The 24,526-nt window shown below is 50.3% G+C and overlaps 2 protein-coding genes across 4 annotated transcripts in view; one reads left to right on the top strand and one right to left on the bottom strand.

Annotated features, from left to right (window-relative positions):
• Positions 1-24,526, top strand: part of LOC123363411 (solute carrier family 22 member 13-like) — a 59,404-nt gene that overhangs the window by 13,233 nt on the left and 21,645 nt on the right. The window contains exons 7-10 of one of the 3 annotated variants that reach the window (XM_045004352.1): positions 404-618; positions 2,260-2,368; positions 3,243-3,452; positions 12,948-13,249. In XM_045004352.1, the coding sequence (XP_044860287.1) occupies positions 404-618; positions 2,260-2,368; positions 3,243-3,452; positions 12,948-13,023 (610 nt within the window). In that variant the 3' untranslated portion in view covers positions 13,024-13,249. Of the gene's footprint in view, positions 1-403; positions 619-2,259; positions 2,369-3,242; positions 3,453-3,985; positions 4,027-12,947; positions 13,250-24,526 lie in introns of those variants that run through there. The other 2 variants (XM_045004354.1, XR_006576745.1) reach the window with 2 other exon arrangements.
• Positions 17,693-23,903, bottom strand: LOC123363410. Its single transcript, XM_045004351.1, has 2 exons — positions 23,723-23,903; positions 17,693-21,997 (listed from the first exon to the last, which is right to left on the bottom strand). The coding sequence occupies exons 1-2, from the start codon at positions 23,890-23,892 to the stop codon at positions 18,640-18,642; spliced, it is 3,528 nt and encodes a 1,175-aa protein (XP_044860286.1). The 5' UTR covers positions 23,893-23,903; the 3' UTR covers positions 17,693-18,639.

The raw sequence follows: 24,526 nt of genomic DNA, 5'->3' as shown, positions 1-24,526 counted from the left end.
GAGCTGTTCCCCTGTCTTTTAATTGCTCCAGCAGATGGAGCATTTGCTGCAGGTGTGGCAGGGTGGGGCTGACAGGGCCCAAAATAATCCTTTAACCCCTTGTTGCCCAGTGTGGGGTTTGTATACCCCATCACAAACAGCTATTTAAAAAACTAAGGGATTTTTGTGTGTGCAGATTTGGTGCATGGAAATTTTGTAGTCACTTAATGAGCTTTCATCTGACCTTACTCACCTTGTGAGATCTCCCAAGATCACAGTCCAAAGCTATACAGCTGTAGCAATGACAAATTAAACGTGCCAGTGCAGATGTGGCTAGTGGGTATTTCTCATCCCTATGGAAACTAGGATCCTCTAGGCTAACCACACTCAGAGATAAATACACTCTGCTCTCCTTTGCTTTCAGGTTTGTGAACAGCCTGGTGTACTATGGCCTCAGCCTTAACGTGGGGAGTTTTGGCTTGGACATTTACCTGACGCAGCTTGTGTTCGGGGCTGTTGAAATACCAGCTCGCTTCGGCTGTATCTTCCTGCTGCAGTGGTTTGGGAGGAAGAAATGCCAGGGCTGCTTTCTGCTCCTGGGCGGAGCCATGTGTCTCATCATCACCTGCATCCCAAAAGGTACACAGCCAGTCCATGGAGTGCAGCCCAACCTACCCGGTACCTGGAGCAGTCGAGTCCCAGACACGTTCCTTTGTGCTCCATTTTCTTTCCTTCCATAGCTCAGCTGACTGAGGCCCTCTCTATTGACTCCTAACACTTGCTTTCAATGCCTGAGCCATCTTTGCTGGAGATGGCACCTGACTGGCCAATGATAAGCTGAATTTTCTCAGTGTTACTGTTTTCTCTCTCTGGCTCTTTAAAATCCCCCCTTCCTTGCAAGCAAGATCCATTGAACAACATTGTGTTCCTGCGTCATCCTTAAGCAATGCTTGGGGTTCATTGCATAGCCAGAGATTTCAGTAGTGACAAACAGTTGCCTGGGTAGATCAGACAATCTGAATTCCCCTGGGCTAGTTACCTGTCAGCGTTTTTCAAATAAAGGACGTTCAAGGAAAGATTTTCAAAGGCACAATGGCAGTTTTGCACATTGCTCCTTCTGAAAGTCAATTGGAAGTGGGAGCATCTAATTCTCATGTGTACCTTTCGGAAATCCCCTTCTGATGTATCAAGTATCATCATAAATTCAATCCTAGAGCAACTCTGTTGAAGTCAGCTGCGGGCGGAACTTGATTGATTGCACCAGTGTGAGTCACTGCACCCCTCTGTCTGGCCTCTAGAAAGTCTACAGCGTAAATTATCTTAAGTAACTGTCTCAGGAAACTGCTGCAACTGATCATCTAATAAAGATTTGCCTTTAATTGGCAGTTGGCTGACATTGCACTGGAAATACTTAGTCCTAATACTTAGTTCTGCCACGAGTGCAGGGGACCGGACTAGATGACCTCTCGAGGGCCCTTCCACTCCTATGTGTCCATGAAACCTTGGAGATTCTGTAAAATGTGGCTCTGATCTGACAAGTGACTGTGTATAACTGATTCCTCCTTAACCCATGGATCAGCTCCCTGGGTGCATCTCAAGTTGTATTTATTGACTTCAGTTCCCAAACTAAAATTTCATAGCTATTAGCTCAGTTGATCCAGCTTGGCTGTGGGAGCTGGATTCTAATGTGACTCATAAATCATCTATGGAATTACAAAAATTTGATTGCAGGGTCAAATTCTACCCTTCACTTCACAGATGTCACCAAGGGCCTAATCTGAAGGTAGTGGAGCTGCACTGGTGTGATTGAGGGAGCAACGTGAAGGCAGTGGGGGTTACGCAGGAGTAAATGAGTACATATAATCTTAAGGCAATGGGGCTACACAAGTGTAACTCAGGGCGTAATTGGTCTGTAGCACCTTCGATTAATGCTTTTGGTGATCAGAAGGAAAAACTCAGTTTACCTTTCTGAATCCAGGGTGAGTTTGTAGGGCTGGCAGTTAGGGCAAAGGTCTTTGCCCTTGGTACACTGAGTGCATTTGATCAGTGAGGCACAATAAACGTGGAGATGCCATGTGTACAGAGTCACTTTTCAGAGCAGAACCGTCCTTTGTCCCTGGTTATGGAGATGCCCATTGGAGGTGGGCTCCTTAGTGGAGCTCTCACCGTATTCTGTACATGTATAATAGCTTTTCTTCCTGGCAGGTGTATGTGGAGTTGCACAAACTGAGCTAACCCCCCAAATGGGCTTTATATAAAATCATCTCCTTATGCCACTAGATTTGCCGGTGGTGGTCACGACGATGGCGGTGATAGGGAAGTTTGCCATCGCGGCCTCTTTTTCTGTCTCCTATGTGTATGCCGCAGAGCTGTTCCCCACCATCATCAGGTGAGGTGTCCTTACTTTTCATGCTGCCTTAGCCCAGGAACTGGGTTTAATACAGGCTTTTAATATGGTAACAGAGGATTTGGATAAAGGCCCGCAGAAAGAGTAACCTTTTCTTCAATAAATCGTTGTCATCGGAAGCTCTGTCCGCATTGACAGGTCCTGTACAGCAATTCCGGCCTGTTTCCCAACTCTAGAACAGACAGGGGTCAATGGCCAGGTTTTGATGTACAAGTTAATGTGAGAGATGTGGTCCTTGTTAAGGCTTTGGAGCAATGGTTTTGGATTGAGACACAATACCAGACTGGGTGACCACATGCATCCTTTACTGCCTGAGAGACAACATGGCCTAGTAGCATGGGGACTGGGCTGGCTATTTTCCTTAAAATCAGAATCCACTTGGTGCTTTTTTCTTCCCTTTACCCACAGGTGGTTTATGTTTCATCAATTACTTTTTTTTTTTTTGGCAAATGCCTTTCTTTGGCCACTAATATGCCCTATTCCTAAAGCCACTAATATTTAGCTGAAAGATCAATAATCAATTACACTTGGTGATCAAGAATTCACTGACTGAGGACCTGTGGTTGTTTTTAAGCAACTTTCTCCAAACACTGGAGCCCCATCTATGCTATAGCTTTTTCTAATGGTAATGCAAAGATGGGAGATTTCCCCCAAAATTATAAAGGTTAAAGATCCTAAGTTCTCCTCTAGCACTACCTACACTTGTGGAAGGTGGGGTGCTGATCAAGGCTTGAACTGTGATTTTCCCAAGCTATCGACTAGAACAAGGATCTAAACCCCTGGAGACATCCTCATAAGCAAAGACTTTCTTCTAATGCATGCTGTTTACACCTTCCATGTTTTGCTCTCTTACTAGGCAGACTGGTGTGGGGTTGTGTTCAATGTCATCCAGAGTGGGTGGCATCATCTCCCCTCTGATTAGTCTATTGGACAAGTACCATCCTGCTATTCCCATGGTGATATTTGGAAGCACTCCAGTGACTGCAGGAATCCTCTGCTTCTTGCTTCCAGAGACGCGTGGCAAAGAGCTTCAGGATCACACGGAGGAAGCTAAGGAGAGCCAGTGGTGAGTCCTCAGAACATGTCTGCAGATGTTTCTATGTCCCTCATCTTTTCACCCATGGCCAAATGGCACTGGTGGGGTCTGCTGCTTCCCTCTTTGATGCTCTTCAAAGCAGTGCTGAGGCCTGACTTGTAGCTCATGAAAGACTCTGCAATGCACAAAGTGTTTGAGCATTGAGGTGAAACAAGGAGCTGTCCCTAACTGAGCTGCCAGCTCTTTCAGACCCATCAGTGAATGAAATGCCCCACTCGCCCACCTGCACTGTCAGTCATCAAACCGGCGGCTTGACAGGATCTAATTATGAAGGGAGGAGACTAAACAATGTGACTGTGGGGATGAGAGAGGGAGTCATGTGTGTGGAAAATGGGGGGACTAGCCACTAGGGAAATACCAGTCCCCAGCTGCTTAACTTCCCACGTTTTGGAGGAACCCCCGGGGGCCCAGTGCCAGAACCTGACTGGGACTTTTGCTTGAAGCAAGTCTTGATCGACCTTGTCAGGAATTTACCCGGATTCTGTCATGTTCTTCTGTACCAGATATGGACTGGTCACGGAGCTTCCTCATACATACCAGATGTGTTCATCATAAGATTTATTCTTCTTCGAGTGATTGCTCCAATGCATTCCAGTTAGGTGTGCGCGCCGCGCGTGCACGGCTTCTCCGGAACTTTTTCCCTAGCAACCCCGGCGGGCCGGCTGGCGCCCCCTGGAGTGGCGCCGCCATGGCGCTAAATATATACCCCAGCCGGCCCGTCCGCTCCTCAGTTCCTTCTTACCGCCCGTGACGGCAGTTGGAACTGTGGAGTGCTTGATAGCTCTTCACGTCCCTAGCTTCTCTAGTTCATTGTTGTACATAGTTAGCATAGTTAGTCATAGTTGTTCAGTTAGCATAGTTAGTGTTAGTTAGTTAGGCTAAAAAAGGGGGGGTTCCCCCTTTTTTTGCCTTAGCCGGTGCGGGCTCATGCCCAAAGCACCGGGCTTTAAGCCCTGCACGGGGTGCCAGAAACCGATGCCCGTAGGAGACCCGCACGACGCGTGTCTCCGCTGCTTAGGCGAAGGGCACCGAACTGACAAGTGCCAGATCTGTTTAAAATTCAAGCCGCGGACCCGCAAGGATCGAGATAGCCGCTTAAAACAGATCCTCATGGAGGAGTCCCTCCAACCACCGGCACCGCCCGCGCCGCCTCCGCGGCCTCCTCCCGTGCAGGACACACCGCCGGCACCGACTGCGGCACCGCCGGCGAAGAAAGCGGCTGCGAAGACTCGGCACCGCTCCCTCTCGCCCGCCAGGAAGCAAAGACTGGCAAAGGCTTTGGCTCAGGCGCGCGTGCAGGACTCCGCCAAGGCGACTCCGCAGCCTGCAGCCTCTGTGGTGCCTCTGCACAAACAGTGCATTGCACCGGTGACTCCGGCGCCGCAAGGGCCGTCGAGTCCGGCGCCGCCTCGCTCCCCGGTGCCGTCCGTGGTCGAGCTTCGGCGGCCGTCGACGCCGGAGACGTTCGCCTCTGCGCGAGAGCTGATACAGCTCATAGAGGCTCCAGGCCTCCGGCCCCCGGCACCGCCGGCGCGGGCTGTCGTCTCCAGGGGAAAACCGGCGGCAATGGTCCGGCCACCCTCCATGGAATCGAGGCGTGGACGTCGGTCACGGTCCCGGTCTCGCTCCCGCACCGTCGACAGCTTGCCGTCCCGCCGATCGCGCTCCCGGCACCGCACCCCATCGCGGCACCGATCGCAGTCTCCTCGTCGGTCGAAGTCCCGGTACCGCTCCGTTTCGCGGTACCGGTCGCACTCCCGACGTCGCACCAGATCGAGGTCGCCACCAGCTAGGCACCGCCGGTCTCAGTCCCGGCACCGTTCCCGGCACCGAGACTCCCGCGGACGCTCCAGGCGTCGCAGTTCGCACTCTCGGTCGAGCTCCCGACACCGGTCGAGCTCCCGGCACCGGTCGAGCTCCCGGCACCGCGGGGATCATGGTCGGTCTCGGCATCGGAGATCTTACTCTCGGTCGAGCTCCCGGCACCGGCGGAGCTCCCGGCACCGGTCGAGCTCCCGGCACCGGTCGAGCTCCCGGCACCGTGAAGACCGTCGAGCGAGGTCGCCTTCCCAGAGCCGAGGGGAAGAGCATCCCCCGGCGGTGTGCCCTGGACCCTCTTTGGCACCTCCCTGGCCTTCCCGCCCTGAGTCGGTCGCCTCCGGCGCAGAAGCCTATGGGCTCCAACGCCGCCGGCCCAGCCTCGCGGGGCCCAGCAGTGGGGTTTTTGGGTCCCATGGGCACAATATGAGTCGGACGCTATGCCGGCTCCGCCGAGGCCTCCAGCGGCCCACCGCAGAGTCCCAGAGGCATCGATATCCCGACCACCGCCATCCCCACCGCCAGCCGTTCCGGTGGTGCCAGAGTGCCCCTCCGAACCCCCAGCCCACCACGCGGTGGACCCCTCTTCGGCTGAGGTCGTTCAGGAGTTATCCTCCTCATCCTCTCCCGATGAGGCAGTGGCCGGCGCGGCATCAAGGGAGCCGCCCCCCGTTGATGCGAAGGCGCACCAAGACTTACTCCGCCGTGTGGCGACGGCTATGGACCTCCCTATAGAGGAAGTAAAAGAGGACGAGGACCCCATCACAAACGTGGTGGGGTCAGACGTGCCACTCCGGGTTGCGTTACCTTTTGTGCGCACGGTCCAACGAAACGCCACCACCATTTGGCAAACGCCTGCTTCCGCGCCTCCCACAGCCAGGGGAGTGGAAAGGAAGTACTCAGTCCCTCCATCGGGCTATGAGTACCTGTACGTGCATCCAACTCCGGACTCCCTGGTGGTACAGTCCGTTAACGATAGGGAGCGTAACGGCCAGCCGGAAGGCGGATGGACCTTCTCGCGAAAGGTCTATTCTGCAGGGGGCCTGCAGATGAGGATCGGTAACCAACAGGTCCTCCTGGCCAGATACGTGTTCGACATACTCACGTCTCTGGCCAAGTTCACTGACCTCCTGCCGTCAACATCCCGCCAGGACTTCACCACAATGTTGGAGGAAGGGAGGCGGTCCTGGTCACGATGCGGCGCATCGCCTGGCTCCAATTCCACACCAAGGGATTGTTTTCGGAGAAGACGGATTCGCGGATCCAGTCGCTCAAGGACGGCCGGGTGGCGATCCGGACACTCGGGATGCATACGCCGGTTACGCAACGTAGACCTTTCCGCCCGCAGCCCTCCCGCTATCAGTCGCGGTACCGACCCTACCCGGCTCGGCGACCGGCCCAAAATCGCCGTCGCCCGTCGGGCAACCGCCGAAACCGGGGCCAGGCCGCTTCCAAAGCCCCACAGGCAGCGAAGCAACCCTTTTGATGGGACGCACGAGGGCTGCACATCACTCTCCCCTACGGATCCTCCTCGTTTATTTCACAACCGCCTCGCCCGTTTCTTCTTGGAGTGGTCCCGAGTAACGTCGGACGGCTGGGTGCTCAGCCCTCTCACGAGCAAGTCCTCCTACAAGAGGTCCAGACTCTGTTGAGCGTGGGTGCCATAGAGGAGGTGCCTCCCTCCAGGCGGGGCAGGGGATTTTACTCCAGATATTTCCTCATCCCCAAGGCAAAAGGCGGGCTACGTCCTATGGACCTTCGCGGGCTGAACAGATACCTACTCAAGCCCAAGTTCCGCACCCCTCATCCGACGCAGCGAGTCGAATTCATTGGGGCGGTCCTCGACTCCACGATGGCCAGAGCCTGTCTCCCTCGCGCTCGACACCAGGCGATGGTCTCCATCATCCGAGACCTCGTCAGTTTCCCGACCACGACGGTGCGGTCATGCCTCCGCCTCCTGGGCCACATGGCATCGTGTACGTACGTCACCGCGTACGCACGACTTCACCTTCGTTTAATGCTCTGCCAGGTATGGCTAAGGTTAACTTTGAATAAGGTATTTTGCACACAGTGCCACCTAGTGGCTGAACAGCATTCCATTACAGCGCCCCCTTTTAGTTCTACATTTCTAACATACACAAAATATAGTAAAAGCTTTGTTATCTGACATGTTGGAGGTATGGGGCCAGGGTGCTGGTTAGTCAATAATTCCAGTTGACTAAGAGTTATACTTACAAATGGAATACCAATTTTCAGAGTATTTGAATATAATAAAATGAATAAAGTATAAAATAGTAGACAGGCATGGACCAATTCAGAAGTACTGCACTGCAGAGTGGTTGGTTTCTTGAAGCACTTAGGTGTATACAGGTTATCTTATGACGCTATGTATCACTATGGGCAGCGCATGGCGTACACCCAGATCACTAAACGTACACCTGACACTACAACTATATTGAATATAATTCAGTCTTTGATGATTCAGAAGGCACTTCAGGATCTTGCAGTGCCTCAGGGTCATCATTATCAACATCAGTTATCACTGTAGATCTAGATGGTGTAGGAGATTGGGTTGAATCTGTAATGACCCTATGACACACCCTGGAAGCTGCTTTTTTGAATAAATCCCTGATATCAGCTTGCTGACGTGTCTTTTGCCTAAAAGTAGAGTGCAGAATGTGCAATTGCATAACCTCCTGGGCAGTATACTAGTCCCAGTTACTAGATTGAAGATTTGTATTGGGAGATATCAGAAATGCCGGTTAATAGAGCTTTCCGGTTGATATAGTTCCAGATAACACAGCTTTTACTGTATACACTATCACACTGTCTTTGAAGTTCAGTGTCTCTGAATTGTACTGGTTTTCTAATTACATGACCCAAATGCATAACAACTTGGTCATCTGGTTGTCCATCCATTGCAATGACTGGCTGTGGTTGGTCTGGAATTTGAGTCATTGTTGCCTTGTTCTGTAGAAGTTTTTGCTGTGTTGATTGATCTTCCTGAGGAATAATTTGTAGTCTTTGACAGTTTCTGTTGAACTCTCCACTGTCAGTCTCAATCACACATGATCCGGGCGCTGAATTCTTTTTCTTTACACCAAATTGGAGCTGCCCAATTTGACATGAACCCAGTCACTAGGTTCTAGACACCATACTGCTGACCAGGATGTGGGCAGTCACGCCTAGTGGTGAAAGCAAGAGTCCAGCCTACTGGTTGGAACTGGATCCAGAGTGGGTGGAATCCAGGAAACAAGTCGAGGGGCAGGAGCCAAATGCCAGAGCTGGGAGAGGAGGGGAAGTTAACCAGAGTCATAAGCCAGAGGCGGAACCAGCAATTGGCACCAGAGTGACAGAAGCAGGGGCACTGGAACAGGGGGGACTAGGGGGCCATGATGCTCCCACTTTTTACCTCCAGTAAGGGTGAGTGAAGGGGGGGGAAGGGGCGGAGAGGAGTGAGCAGCGGGAAGGGTCTTAGGGGAAGGGGCAGTGGAGGGGGGCCGGGGCCATGGTTTGGATGCCAGTGGCTCCCCCACTTTTAGGGACCTTCTGCCATTCCTGGACAGAAGCCAGATGCCAGAACCACAGGATCAGCCAGAGTTGTGAGCCAGAGGCAGATCCGGGGGTTAAAGCCAGAGGGAAGCAGGGGCTGGATCAGAGCTGGAGCAGGACTGAAACGGGCAGGAACTGGAAGCAGGCTGAAGTAAGGACTGGAACAAGGGCAAGCACAGCTCTGGGCGTGGTATGTGTTGAGCAGCAGCTGATCTGCTGTGGGGGCCAGGCTTATAAGCAGGACTGCTCAACCAACAGCCAATCCAGGGCGATTGCCCCTGAGTTCTAAGGCAATGCAGCTGGGCTCGTTGGTTGCCTAGTAGCACCGTTAGTCAGGGAGCAGGCCAGCGGTTGTTCCTAGCTGGTCTGGTCTCTGACAGCACCCTCCACCCTTCAGGGTTGCCCCCCAGGAGACCCTGGGCCAGGTTTCATGGGGTAGGCCCAGTGGAAGGTGCACAGGAAGTCCAGGGCCTGGATGTGTTCCACAGGTTCCCATGAAAACTCCTCTGGGCCTCCCACTCAGATATTAGAGTCATCCCTGGACTTGGCGGGAGTCCAGAATCAGCCGGACCATGTATTCCTCTTGGCCCTGTATGGCTATCGGTGGAAGGGAAGGAGTAGTGCATTGTGGGAAGGGATTCTTGATGAAAAGTTTCAGGAGGGAGATGTGGAACATGGGTATATCTCAACGGGTTCTGGCAGCTGCAATCTAAAGGTTACCTAGTTAAGTTGTTCAATAATTGCAAATGGCCCCAAGTATTTATGGTCCAGTTTTGCAAATGGAGCTCAGGTTTTGCCAAATCTTATCCCCTACCTTGAGATTAGAGGTCAGCTGATCGTGTTGGTTGGTGCGGCACTTGTACGCTGGCCTACTCTCTTCTAATCAGTGCCTGAATTCTTGATGTACTTGGTGGATGTGTGCGGTGAGGTCAGCAGTGATGGGCATTGGCAAGTCAAGGGGGATTTCGGGGTGATATTGAGAATGGAACCTATAATTTGCAAATAAAGTGGTTTTCTGGGTCGTGGGGTGCGCAGCTGAGGGATGGGAGGCCAGGGCGTTCTCTGGGCGCAAGGAGCTGTGCCATGTTCATGGTGTCGCTCAGCAAGGCGGTCATCAGTTCTGATACGTAGGTCGATCAGGTCATCGAGACGGGAGGGGGGCTTGACCTGTGCGGGTTTGTCCGTTATATCATCATTTAATCCAGAATTGATGACACTGCATGGAGTCATTCCACACAGTGTCCACGGAGAGGCAATGGAATTTGGCTGCGTATTGGGCAGCTGAGTGATGCTCTTGCTGTAGCGTTTGCAGCATGGTTTCAGTGGTTTGGGTGTGGTGGGGGGTCACTGAAGATAGGCAACGTGGCCTAAATGAACTGCTCCAACTGGCCCAGGATGGGGCTGGACTGTTCCATGGGTGGGGAGGCCGAGGCTATGGCCTCCCCAGTGAGCAGACTGCTGAGCCCTTATCTGTGGGAACCAATTAGGGGTGAAGCAAGAAGAGGAGCCAGCATTGGTTTGGGAAACCTCAGAATTGACCATGATCGCCACTAAATTTGTCTGGGAGCAGGATCTTTGGCTCCTGGGGGGCAAGAGCTGGGCTTGCCGGTGAAGGCACCTGGGCTCGTAGGGCCACATTCTACCTCTGCAGGGTGGACACCTGTGACTGCAAGCTCTGTCTGGCCCCTACCAGATCTGTCAGGACAGTGTTGGTCCATGACAGTGAGATGGGGCCCTAGCCTTTGCACTGGGCTGCTTAAACTGTTGCCGATTGGGCCATCATGCCTAGTGGTGAAAGTGAGAGTTCAGCGGCCCACCTGTTGGAGCTGGGTCCAGGGTGGGAAGAGTCCAGGAAACAAGCCTATGGTCAGTACTGGATGGACAGAATCCAAATGCCAGGGGCAGGGGGGTAAATGGGAGTTGTAAGCAAGAGGTGAATCTAGGGATTATTACTGGATAATAGAAGCTGAATGCCAGAGCCAGAGGGCCAACCAGAGTTGTAAGAGGCAGAGCTGGGGGTCAAAGCCAGAGGGGAGCAGAAGCTGGAGCAGAACTGGAACAAGGGCTGGAACAAGAAGCAGCAGAGACTGGAAGCAGGCTGAAGCAAGGACTGGAACAAGGGCAAGCGCTGCTAAGGGCATGCTATGCACTGAGCACATGCTGAGCTGCTGTGGAGTCAAGCTTATAAGCAGGACTGCTCAGCCAAGAACCAATCAGGGCGGTGGCCACTGAGTTTGAAGGCAGTTCAGCTGGGCTCCTCGATTGCCTAGCAGGACAGTTAGCAGGCTGGCAGCTGTTCTGGTCCTTGACACCTGGCAGTTCTCGAACCGTGATTTCTGTTGTAAACATGTCTCTCGACTCTTTCTGTCTTTTTATCCAGTTTGGCTACTCTCTTCACATCTGGCTACTTTAGAGAGAGATTCTTTTCCAAACTTAGAACAGCGGTTCTGAGTTGTCTTCCCAGTAACCAGCCTCTGTCTGATGTTTTGCATTCCCCAAATCACAGTTTTTAGCCAATGTATGCAGAGAACTCCTGTTTTTTGTGCATGTTTTGTTTTTTTTTAAACCAACATTTTCTCCTGGATCTTGAATTCTCTGGTGGAAATGTGCTCTTTCATAAACTAGATTTCTGAGGTATTAAAGTATGCATCAAACATAGCCAGAACCCTTTCTTAGTCATCTTTGTGACTGTCTTCATTAAAGTCAAAGGATTTAAAGATATGCTGTGTACTTCCCCATTGCATAAATTAAAGAAGATACCTGTATATCTCCTGTTTGTTTGCCGAGCTCAGTAGCAACACAAAATCTTGCAGAATATTGTTTCCAGTCTGTCCATTCTGAAGGTTTGTCAAAGCTGAGGTCCTCTGAGGCACTGAAGAATGGCATGCTGATGAGGTCCTGCAACCTTTGTTGCTGTTTTCCTTCCTGTTTCTGTTTAGTTTACTCCTGACACCATGTCACATTCTTCTGTACCAGATATAGACTATCACAGAGCTTGCTTGTACACAGCAGAGGTGTTTATTATAAGATCCTTTAACACTCTGCCAGTTTTAAATAAGGTATTTCACACACAGTGCCACGTGGTTATGCTGTGGCTGAACAGTATGACACCGTTAAGCATTCCATTACTCATTTCTTCCTTTAACTGCATGATTGGTCCTGGAACTAGAGGGGGGTGCAATATGCATCAGCAACTGCCATGGAGACTAAAGCAACTCCTGTGTCAGGAAGCAGGGGCAGCAGCACGGTCAAGTGGGATGTGAGCATGAGGCTTCCTGTTACTGAGCAGAGCACTGTCTTCTGATGCTGGTAAGAGGGGTTGAGAAGGTGGAGGGGGAGCTGTAATTTTGTTCAGGGAAAGGAGAAGGCATGAAGGGGCTGGGAGGAGCTGAAAAAATATATGTGCTCTCAGTGGTTCAAGGTAAGGCAGGCTCACTCAGCAGCCACGGGGCAAGTGGGATTTGCTCCTGCAGAGTGCTTGGAGTGAGTGGAATAGGAGCTGGGCTATGGGCTTGTCCACATGTGGACATTGCCCGGAATAGCTATTTCAGAAAGGCTCTTTGGGTAGAGACTCTGTTCCAGAATAGCATCCTGATTATTCTGGAATCAAAGTGGCTTCTATTCTGCTGTCCAGTATCCATATTATTCCAGGCATTCTGGTCAATTTCCCCAAAGAGTTGAGGTTAAACACTGCTGTGTTTGGTGCTTCATTTTTATCCGTGAAACTATATCCGGTTGTACGATGACTGGCAGAAATGTTCAGCAGCTTCCACTAGCTCCTCCCCCACCTTCCCAGGAGAAATCTCTCTGCCGCACAGTCACGTTCCTCTGCTTTATACAGCCACTCCCTGCCTGCTCCCCAGTCCATTAATCAGAGAGAATCCCACCTGTTTCTTTTTGTAGCACCCTCAGGAGCTGGTGCCCCCGAGCTGGTGCCATAATCTGGTCAGAGAGGAGAAGTATCATTATCCTCATGTTCTAAATGTTAAATGATTTGCCCCAGGCTACCCAGCAAGCCAGTGGCAAAGCTGGAAAAGCTGTTGTAATATTGAAAAGGGTCCTTCTGCTGTATTTAACCATATTCCCTTTCATTAGGGCCAGTGAAAATGGACACTTGACACTAAAAGATGGCGACCGAGATGTAGGACACACAAGGGTCACACGTGTTTAGCTGAGCCAGCGAACAGCCATAAGATCCTGAGGAATCAAAGACCACGTAATGTTGTGCTGGGAATGAGGTCTGCAAGCCAGCAGTGGACTCAGCTTGGTTTTTTATTTACAGTAGTTCCTGGAGCAGAACAGTTCCCCGCCAGCTCGTGTTCTCCTCTTTCCCGTTTGCCTTCCCCATGTGCTCCCTCTTAGCATTCCCCAGTAAGTCCCATGGGCCATCCTGATTATCACTACAAAAGTTGGTTTTCTCCTGCTGATAATAGCCCACCTTAACTGATTAGAGTTGGCAACACCCATTTTTTCATGTTCTCTGTGTATATATATCTTCCTACTGTATTTTCCACTGCATGCAGCCGATGAAGTGGGTTTTAGCCCACGAAAGCTTATGCCCAAATAAATGTGTTAGTCTCCAAGGTGCCATGAGTCGTCCTGTTCTTTTTGCTTTCCCAAGTATGAGTTTAATTCACCTGCACTCAGCAGGGGCACAACAATGGGAGGGCAGGCCCAAATAAAAAGAATGCTAGGGTGGGGAATGACTCAGAACAGGTTCAGAACTCCTGTAGTAAGTGTTTTCAACTCTAATTCTCTTCTTACTCTGTACTCGCATAGAACCCTGCTGCTTTTATGTAGTCCTCAGTTACCCGGGTTGGGGGGGAGAAAAATCTAACCAGGTTTTTGCTGCAGAATGGCAAGCTATCAGCCAACCTGGTTAATGCGGAGCAATTGTCCTTCAGGTGTCACTTGCTTGGCTGTCAACATGAAAACCTGTGGGGAATCCTTTGAGTGCTGGGGGGATCTGTTTGGAAGCAAGTTTTCACTTTGTAGAGAAGCACCTTATTTAATTTGCCCAACCACGGAGATTATTGAACCTCATGGAGTTGGAGATAGCTCAAGAGAAAATGCTATACAGACTATCCAGCTCTGGTGATGATCTGGGAGATGGTCTGTTCCCTTTCTTATGCCGCACCCATCACTATGATTTCTAATTGCTTGTGATCATCTTTTGCCATTTCATATGAAGGGAAAACCTGTCCTTTCCCTACACTGCATCCTCACAGGCCACCTTGTTCTGCAGATAACTTGCTAGAGATGAAGGCGTAGGGCAGAGGCAGTGCAGCTCTGAGGATATTTGTTTGCAGCACAACTGGTGCATAGGACTTGCAAGAAGACTTCATCTTCCTCCCTCATACTGTCTACAAAACCACTAAAGATGGGACTGTTTTGGGAGACGTGCAGCACAGTTAAAGCAGAGTGAAAGCGTTTTTACTGGGAGGAGTTTCCTGCTTATTCTGTGGAATAAATGGATATAAATTGGCAGTCGGGAAGTTTAGGCTTGAAATTAGACGAAGGTTTCTAACCATCAGGGGAGTGAAATTCTGGAACAGCCTACCGAGGGAAACAGTGGGGGCGAAGGACCTCTCTGGCTTTAAGATTAAGCTTGATAAGTTTATGGAGGGAATGGTTTGATAGGATAACGTGATTTAGTCAATAGGTCAATAACATGCGACCACTGGTAATTAGTACCGAGGGTCAATGTTGGGATATTGAAAGTCTTTTTCCTGAGTGTCTGGCTGGAGAGTCTTGCCCGCATGCTCGGGGTTCAGCTGATCGCCATATTTGGGGTCGGGAAGGAATTTTCCTCCAGGGTAGATTGGCAGTGGCCTGGAGGTTTTTCGCCTTCCTCCGCAGCATGGGGCACGGGTCACTTGCTGGAGGATTATCTGCTACTTGAAGTCTTTAAATCAGGATTTGGGGACCTCAACAGCTGAGTCAAGGGAGAGAATTATTTCAGGAGTGGGTGGGTCAGCTTTTGTGGCCTGCATCTTGCGGGAGGTCAGACTAGATGATCATAATGGTCCCTTCTGATCTTAAGTTCTATGATTCTATGAAGAGGGTTCATGTGGGGAAAGGAGTGTTGAAATCAGTGTAGCCCCCTCCCCTGAGGTGTGGCTTAAGCCTCCTCCCCTTTCTCTCCCAGCTACTTGGGATCCCCCGTACTTGGAGTGGCTTCTCCCCACTCCTTTGTGCAGGTCGGGACCTGTTTAGCTTTGTTGTTCTTGGCGCCTAGTGTCTTCACTCAAGGTGACTCCTCATTCTGCCGCGTACCCGGGAGTGATATCCCTTGAGAAATCCAGGGTAATACTGCAAGCTGGCCTGGAGTGCAAAGCCCAGGGCATAGTGGAGAAAGAGTAAATGCAACAAACTGCAGCAAAGGAATGCTACACCAAACTGAACAGCAAAACAGAGGGTGGGGGCTCAGATCTGGGGAAGGAAAGGATTAATGATTACTAAACATTTTATAAATAACCCAATTCTCCACCTCCTAACACCAGCTTCCTCCCTGGCACCTCCCCGAGGTGGACGGCATGGCCGAGCTTGTGTGGCCTGAGATGGAGAGGTGGAGTGCTGTGGCACTGGTTGCTTTAAACAAAAGTCGCCTTTACTTTATCTTCACCCCCGAGTGGGGCAAGGATCTCTCCTGACTCCAGCTGGGCTTGCTGGTTTCCCTGCTCTGCAAGCCTGGGCTCTCGGCTGGCCCTCTATAGCTGGTGGCAGGTTGCATCTCTCTGTGTGCTGGTCACTGCCAGAGGAGATGAGTGTGGGGGCCGCATGGGGTCACATACCCCCGGCTCCCCTTAGATTTCTGCCAGGGTGGGAGTTGGGCTGAGCGCGGTGGAGGGGGATGTGCCTGGGAAAGGAACCGCTCCCACTGAGCCTGCTAGAAGATGCCCAGAGTTGGGATGAGAGATGGGGCTGGCAGTGCAGCTTGGCCAGAGAGGGTGCGGAGAAGCCCGCTGAGTCCTGCCCCTTCCTCACCCAGCTCGGCAGTAGCTGTCTGGAGCCTGCTCTGCCCCACGCTGCACTCACGGTAGGAGGCGATGGGAGAAGTAAGTGAGGAAGGAGCTGTGTGTGTGTGTGTGTGGGAGGCGCAAAGGGAGTGGGAAAGGGGCCAGAGGCGACGCGTGGAGCGGTCACATTGCCCCCCCAACCCTTTAAATTGTGCCTCCCCCGTCAAGAGTTACTGGTCATCTCTGGTCGCTGGATCCGGGCACCTAGATCTCAGAGCAGCGCAAGCTCCTTTGGGGGCAGTGGCAGGGACTCCCTGAGCGGCGCTGCCTCTCTCCCAGCTTCCCAACTGAAACTCGCTTTCTCAGACCTCCCAACAGCCCCAGGTTTTGCAGGACTAGCCCATTTGGAGCCACACAAGCCCCTGTCCCGGTTCCCGTGGCTCCTCTCCCGTGGGGCTGGCTGGGCTTGGCTCCCTGCTCTGCATGTTGTAACCCAGCTCCTGGTGCACTGGGTCACGGTGCTGCTCAGGTTTGGTCTGACAGAGGGTCGCAGGGCCAAATGTCAGTGAGCGGCACCGTGCCATGCCACTCACTCAAACGTGGGCCGGTGAACCCCACCATCGGGGGGCTGGGCCAATCCTGAGTGGTGCTGCGCGCCGGGGTTGCGATGACAAGCTCAGCCAGACCTGCAGGACAGGTGTTGCAGCAGCTGGTACTGGGGGTTGAGTGCAGGGTGAGCTTGCTCTGCCACTCCCCCGGGAGTCAATCCCCCAGGAGGGAGCACCTAGGCTCCCCACCCATCCCGCTTTGGCCTCCTGCACAGTTAGGAGGGACGCCTTCTTTGTCAGACTGGCCCTTCCTCTGTTAACTTGCTGAGGGCTGAGCAGCCCTGGGTTGTCATTGTCCAGTGGACTGCTGGTCCAGATCACCCCACTGTCTGTTTCAACCCTGACTCCAAGTATGCCGGGAGTGGGGTCTGCGGGCTTTGACAGCTATCTTCTAAAGGCTCAGTCCAGCGCTCCAGGAGCTGGCAAACTCCATAGGGGGAGGGAAGGTGGGTTACACCTGAAACAAATCCATGGCTAGCCAAGATGTGACATTTATTGTTAAGTTGCACAGTGTGGCCCTGCTGAAGGTCACAGCAGCAGCAGGGGATAGAACTTCTCTCAAGAAGCACAGGACCCCTGCACTTTAGAAAAAGGAAGCTTACTATTAGCAGTATATAGGGCCTGAGTATCTAGCAGAGGGGAGCAATGCATGCATAAACAGGCACGCACCCACACAGGGAGAATCTTGTGGGACTCTGTAACGGGCCGAACTCGCCCCTGCGGCGCCTCCTACTGGTCATCCTCGGGAATTAGCTCAGTCCAGTGTCCAGAGCGCCCGCTGCAGGCCGGTGATCCGCCTTCCAGCTACTGGCCCCCGTGTCCCTCCCTGGACCCCGGTGCGCCTTTTACTGGGTCTCCCCCTCCCAGGGGGACCCTCACCCCACTATCCCCACTTTGCCTCAGTATTGGCTACTGCCCAGTCTCCACCTAGCCCCTCGTTCACTGGGGCAGACTGCAGTATCCGCCACTCATCATCGGCAAAGGGGGTTTGGACCTGCTGCCTTGGCCTACCCCTGGGTTGCCCTCTGCAACCCCCAGTAGCTTTTGGCCAATAGCTAGGCTGCAGCCTGGGGCTTTCCAGGCTGGAGCTCCCCAGCCTTTCCCCAGCCCTGCTCCACTCAGGTACCTCTTGTCTAGCTCCCTGCAGCCAGGCCCATCTCCCTCTAGAGCTAGAGAGAGACTGCTCCATTCCGGCTTCCCTGGCCTTCTTATGAGGCCCTGGGCTCAGTTTGGGGTGTGGCCCCAGCTGCAGCCACTTCCCCAATCAGCCCAGCCTAAAGGCTGCTTTCTCCAGCCACAGCCCCTTCCCAGGGCTGTTTTTAACCCCTTCAGGGCAGGAGTAGGGTAACCACCCTGCTACAGACTCCCGCTGAGAAGGGGAGATGGGCCAGAGGAGAGGAACTGCCAAAGGACATGCTGCGAAAGCTGCTAGACTGACAAGGGGAAACCATGGGAGGAAGGTGCTACGAAAGCCAAGGGGAGGGCAGGATGTGGAGGAGGTGGAGAGAGATCACCAGTGTTGAAGGCAGGAGGAAGTCAAGGATTATTGTTAGGTGCTATAGAAACAACATGGTGAAAAGTGATGGGAAATTCTGTTTCTTTGCACAGTTTGCATCTCCGCTGCTGTCATTTTTATTAAGGAGAGGTAGATTCTCAAATGACAGTGCTATTCCCTTCTGGTTTCTGATTGAATTTGTTGCCCATGAAAGCTTACTAGAGTGACATCTTTGGAGCCTGAAGGCCTCTATGAATCCATTATAACTTAGAAAACAGCAGTTCAAGCTTTCTCCTTGCTGTTCTGATATTGTGCTTCAGCTCCAACATGAAGAGGCCCTGTTCAAGTGGTGAGAAAAGGTAGGTTAGTCCTTGTGGCCAATTCAGGTTCTCTGTGGAGACTGCTGACAAGGATCCAGCTGTGATCGTGGATTCTGTGATATGGACACCTATCCACTAGGACCTGGGCTGTGATCTCAAACTCTGATCTCCATGCCATTCAAAAACTATCACAGGCGTTCAAATTCAGCACTAATGTCACCTCCTGGCTGGATTTCTGATCTGATTTTTGTGAAGCAAACGTCTTCCAGTGTCAGCTAATTAATGGTATGTGCATGTGCGTGTTTGTGCTTTTATCCATTAATCACATCTATATAAACCAGTCTTGGGTTTTAAAACCATCATTAAGTAAAGTCCGGTTTGCGCGGGGCTGGACATCATGCAATACTATGGAAGATCTGGTGCTTGTACACACTCTTCCACTGTCATCAGTGCTTGCTGGAGTGCTACTGTTGCCTCAGTATTCAAGGTATCCAGGATATCATTAAGGGGCTCAGAAACGTGGGGAGTAGATGTGGCCATTGGTTGAAAGTTGTCTCCCCAAGCATGCAGATGATCAGTAGTTGGTTGTCTAGTGTCGAGACCCAGTCCAAAAGGATCATCTCTATCCACCTGAAGCTTGGAGTCTAGATCAAACTGCTGTAACAGCTCAGAGTTCCGATTTCCATGAGTATCGTCAATATCTAAACGGTCTTCTTCCATCAGGAGAGGGGAGCTGGGTTTTAGTAACAGCTGAGGGTCATTTCTCTGCCATGGACTTGTATTGTATAATTCTGAGGAATTTAAATTGGAGGAAGGTTGATCCTTCACTTGCAAATTTTGCATGTCTGAATCAGCTGGGCATTGGATATCTGTGACACTGATGCCAGGAAAGTTTTTGCTTGTGCTTTTAAAATTACTGGCCCCTGCAGACAACAAAAGTGTAGTGGACTCTAAAAGATCTCTGTCTTCTAAGGGAAGGTCAATTTCTTTGTGTGACATTCCTAACTGACTGAATGTAGAAAAGGTTCCAGTCTTGATCTTTGAATCTTGATCATCCAAGCCAGCCATGTTTTCCATTTTATGTAGACATGTGTCATAATGCTTTCCTTCACTGGTCAGACTCAGTCTAGTGTCTGCTGCAGCTGTCGGTCCCATAGAAAGCTGCCTGCCTTCCTTGGTTGCTAGAGATTCTTCGTGAGAGTCCCTTGATGGAATCAAAGATGAGCAATTGGCATCACCCTGTTGTGCAGTTTGCATATTTAAATCAGGTTGGTCATGAAATTCAAGAGGTGCCTCATGTAAATTTCTAGCATTATTCAAACTGTCTGCACCAGGAGTCAACAAAAGCACATTGGACCCTAAGACTTCAGTGCTGGCTAAATGTGGAAAACTTTCACTTAGTCCATCTCCCACGTGGTACCCTGAATTCTGCGGTGAATCTTGCGGGGCTGCCTCTGCTCTTTCGATCTGAGTAACAGCATCTGATGCTTCCTCTCTCTTGTTGACCTCTTGCCTTGACTGGCTTGAGGAGTTTCCAGTCTGGGAAGGTTCCTGCTGATCTCCATTGTTTGTTTGCTCTGAAAGTTTTGGTGAAGGTTTTGTAAGACTTTCCTTTGGATTCCTTTCTTTATTTGAGGAATAGCCAAATAATGTCACCAAGGCAGACTGCGGCTTAGTGGATTTCTTTTTCCCCGCAAGCGCTTTCTTTGAGGTGCTGCCTTTATTTTCGGAAGCAAAAAGCCTAGCAAAGGGATTTTTCCCAAAGCTGGAAGCTTTTGCGAGTGTATCTTTCCTGGCATGACCATTTCTAGTCCCCATGCCTTGGGGAGCACTAGCAGTTCCATGTGACTCACTTTCATATTGGGGTTTCACATCCATGTTCCCATTTCCTGCTAGGTGAGTTTCAGGTTGGTCTGCTATTTCATTAGATCTGAAAGCTTCTAACTTTTTGCCCAGTGGCTCAGAAATGTGGAGGATGCTCTGTCCCAAAGTGTCCTCTTGACCCTTTGACTTGAGTTTAGTATCTTCTGAGCTGCTGGGCTTCTCATGTGAGATCCCAGTAGTGCTGGCTGCATTCAGATGTGTGTCCATTGATCCTGAAATGTCCCTAGTAGATAATTTAACATTATCTATGAAAATATCCCCTTGTGGGCTATTTACTAGGGGATCATACGCATTTTGAGATTCTATTTCTGGTAAGTAGGACCCAGTTTGATCATTTGTTCTCCCTGCCTGTCCAGCTGAAGAGATGGCTCTTCCTTCTGGCTTGCTTTCCTGAGAGATATGTCCAGGAATATGCGCCATAAATTCGTAACACTCTTTGCTCTCTGGCTGCATTTTTTTCACCTTCTCAACCTCTGCCCCAGGGCTTTTGAGGTCTTCTCCACATCCCTGCACATTTGCCTCATAAGTTAGTGGCATTAGGTTTCCAGAGAACTCTTGGCTGTCTGTCTTTGAATCCTCATTCACCTGCTCAGCTGTCTGGAGTAATGGCACCAAAACTCCCAGCTCTGGTGAACCAGCCACTGTGTAAGATGTCATTGCCTTACTGGGGAGGCAAGTTGTTTCATTGCCATTGACAGCATCATGTTCAGCTGGATGTATCTGAGCTTCAGGCTTATGCTGGGAAGAAATGTAGCTCCCTGCTCCGCATTCTGGTACCATGTTTGGAACGCTGTGCGTCTCAGCTTCTCCTAGTACGTGAGAGGCCAGTGGGCTGCTCCCAGTATCCTCGGGATGCTGCTGGTCCTGTGTATTGGAACTCGTGGATAGAGTCAATTCAGGCAAATTAACTTTAATTTCGGGAACAGATTCAGCTATCTCTAGGCTAAGGTTTATGTTTCCTTCATTAAACAGGCCCTTGGTGGAGCGAGTTACACTAAGCTTGTTATCCTTTGGCAGGAATTTTGCAGTAGAGAGAGCATCAGCCTGAACAGCTATTGTAGATGCCCAATTAGTAGCTCTTAATGCTTTTGAATGGGAGATGAATGAACCACGGGCAGGAGGTTTCACAGGCACCAGTGCTAATGGCGAGGTGGTAGGAACACTCTTACTCTCCAGTCTGGGTTTACTCTGCTGGAACACAGCAACTTTCTCTGATACTCTGCTCCCTTGCTTTCCTTTCGGAGCTTTCACCACGTTTCCCTCGATGAACCCCAGCTTCTTTTTACCATCTCTGAGCTCTCCTTTCCCACCCCCTGCTTTAACCCAGGAAAAACCTTGCCCGTCCTCCTTTAGAAAGGTGACCCTAGGTAACAGGCTCGGTTTCTTTTTCACAGCCATTTCTGTTATTGATTTTCCATCATGTGTCTTGAGCATAACCCCATCTGCTCTGCTGCCTGCAGCCTGGGAGGTTTGTAAATTCAATGTAGTGTCTCGCCCCTCACTCTTTCCAGGTTTGTCATGGTTTCTGGCTGCCTCTGCAGAGCTTTTTTTCAAAGGCGGACAGCTAGTTCTCAGCTGGTTTCTCGAGGCAAACTCACTGCTCAGCTGTCTCATTCCATCAGGTGGCCCCAAGCTTAGATGTGGATGTGAATTAAAGGATCTGGGTTGCAGTTTCTCTGTCTCCACAATTTTCTTTTCTGCCCTGTTATATCTAATCCTGGGCTCTGATCCGAGGCCTGGTGTTAGCATTGTGTGTACCTGCTGATCTTGTTGTTTGCATTCAGTCTTTTCCTCCTTGCTTCCTCCCCTGGCTTTGACAAGCGGCTTGTAATGGACTTTGCAGTAAAACGCCTCATGGAGGGCAGTGTAGTTATGCAAGCTGTAAAACACACATCAGGACAGCAGTTGAGTACTATGTGTGAGGGAAAGAATTATTATTAGTGCTAGTTGAAAAGTTTGCATCAAAATACTTTTATGATGGACATTTTTGGTTTTTGATTAAAATGAAAATTTTCACTAGAAGTTTATAAGAACATAAGAACAGCCGTACCGGGTCAGACCAAAGGTCCATCTAGCCCAGTATCTGTCTACCGACAGTGGCCAATGCCAGGTGCCCCAGAGGGAGTGAACCTAACAGGCAATGATCAAGTGATCTCTCTCCTGCCATCCATCTCCATCCTCTGACGAACAGAGGCTAGGGACACCATTCTTACCCATCCTAGCTAATAGCCATTTATGGACTTAGCCACCATGAATTTATCCAGTCCTGTTTTAAACATTGTTATAGTCCTAGCCTTCACAACCTCCTCAGGTAAGGAGTTCCACAAGTTGACTGTGCGCTGCGTGAAGAAGAACTTCCTTTTATTTGTTTTAAACCTGCTGCCTATTAATTTCATTTGGTGACCCCTAGTTCTTGTATTATGGGAAAAAGTAAATAACTTTTCCTTATCCACTTTCTCAACATCACTCATGATTTTATATACCTCTATCATATCCCCCCTTAGTCTCCCCTTTTCCAAGCTGAAGAGTCCTAGCCTCTTTAATCTTTCCTCGTATGGGACCCTCTCTAAACCCCTAATCATTTTAGTTGCCCTTTTCTGAACCTTTTCTAGTGCTAGAATATCTTTTTTGAGGTGAGGAGACCACATCTGTACACAGTATTCGAGATGTGGGCGTACCATGAATTTATATACGGGCAATAATATATTCTCAGTCTTATTCTCTATCCCCTTTTTAATGATTCCTAACATCCTGTTTGCTTTTTTGACTGCCTCTGCACACTGCGTGGACATCTTCAGAGAACTATCCACGATGACTCCAAGATCTTTTTCCTGACTCGTTGTAGCTAAATTAGCCCCCATCATGTTGTATGTAAAGCTGGGGTTATTTTTTCCGATGTTTGGATGTTTGAAGTTTCTGCTTTCTATGGAATTTTTTTTGTCAAAACACCAAAGACCTGCAAACTGAAATATTTCTATTTGGATATCCTGCTGCAGTGCACCATGGGAGCTGTAGTTCCATTTCCTCATGTCCCCATTCTCCTTTGTGAGTCAGGCTCTCCAAACAGACTTCATCTCCCTTGATGCACCATGATCCAGGACTCCCATGACACAAATGTCTCACCTCTCCATGAGGGGAGACCACGATGTATCATGGGAGATGTAGTCTGACCAGGAAGCCCAGCTACAGAGGAGAATGGGAACAAGAGGCCTCCAAACAACAACTCCCATGAGATGCCACAGCAGCATTTCCAAATTGAAATATTTCTCTTTTCAATTTTTCACCAAAAAGCCAAATTTTTCCACGGAAAATTCTGAGGAAAACACTTGATTTTTGTTGTTGAATTTTCCACAGAAAAAAAGCCCATTTTCCAACTGATTATTATCACTGTGCATGTGTTAAACACTAAGAATGTCTGATGCAGGCACCACACAATGTAGAACAGAGGGTCTCAAACTGGATGGCTCTTTTGAATGGCTGTGAGATTTCCCAGGTGGCCCACAGATCCCCATCTTGAGGATACTGGAGGGGCCTGCTGGGCCCACACTTTGTAAACCACTTTGAGATCCCTCAGGAGTAAATGGCACCTAGTCCCACTACTTACCTTAGCTTCCTCTTGCAGAGCTTGCAGCAGAAGCATGACTGGTGCAGAAGGACCTTGTTGGCTGCCACACACTCCATAGAAGAGATAGGCTGGAGGCATGAGGAACATACCTCCTTCATCATCGACTGAAATGACAAACCCATAGTTAAATAACACTGTGACCCCAACATCTGCAATTAAACATGCAACATCATTTTGCTGATTTGGATCCTCTTGTTGAACTTTCTCGTCATATACAAATGATGTTAATTTTTTTCTTAAGCTCTCAAATTCCTGGTTGGTCCAAGCTATTTGCTGTCATGTATAGGATCATTGTTTGGGGTCCAGTTAGAAATGGGTGAACGAGTCTGGAAGCGACAAGAATTGCCCTGAACCTTTCCTCCACAAGCAGACAGAACCATTTAACAAGTCTGAGTGAGTAAAAAGACAAATCGACACACATAGAACCTGATGCTGTAAACTCTTAGGGTACGTCTTCACTACCCGCCGTATCGGCGGGTAGCAATCGATTTCTCGGGGATCGATATATCGCGTCTCATCTAGACGCGATATATTGATCCCCGAACGCGCTCATGTCGACTCCGTAACTCCACCAACGTGAACGGCGGTAGCGGAGTTGACATGGGGAGCCGCGGACATCAATCCCACGCCGTGAGGACGGTAAGTAATTCGATATAAGATACTTCGACTTCAGCTACGTTATTCAAGTAGCTGAAGTTGCGTATCTTATATCGATTTCCCCCCGTAGTGTAGACCTGCCCTTAGAGTAACCCTATTAAAACCAGATGGACCAATCCTCAGTCA

The sequence above is a fragment of the Mauremys mutica genome, chromosome 2 (assembly GCF_020497125.1).
Source record: "Mauremys mutica isolate MM-2020 ecotype Southern chromosome 2, ASM2049712v1, whole genome shotgun sequence".
Taxonomy (NCBI): Eukaryota; Metazoa; Chordata; order Testudines; family Geoemydidae; genus Mauremys; species Mauremys mutica.
The sequence above is the reverse complement of the archived record's forward strand: the minus strand, read 5'-3'. Positions and strand labels throughout refer to the sequence as shown.

Bases quoted from the DNA above. Each gene is read 5' to 3' on its own strand.
- LOC123363410 (XM_045004351.1), bottom strand. From the start codon at position 23,892: ATGTTGGGGTCACAGTGTTATTTAACTATGGGTTTGTCATTTCAGTCG. The intron at 21,998-23,722 runs GTAAGTAGTGGG...TGTGTTTTACAG, and splicing joins CTCTGCAAGAGGAAGCTAAG to CTTGCATAACTACACTGCCC.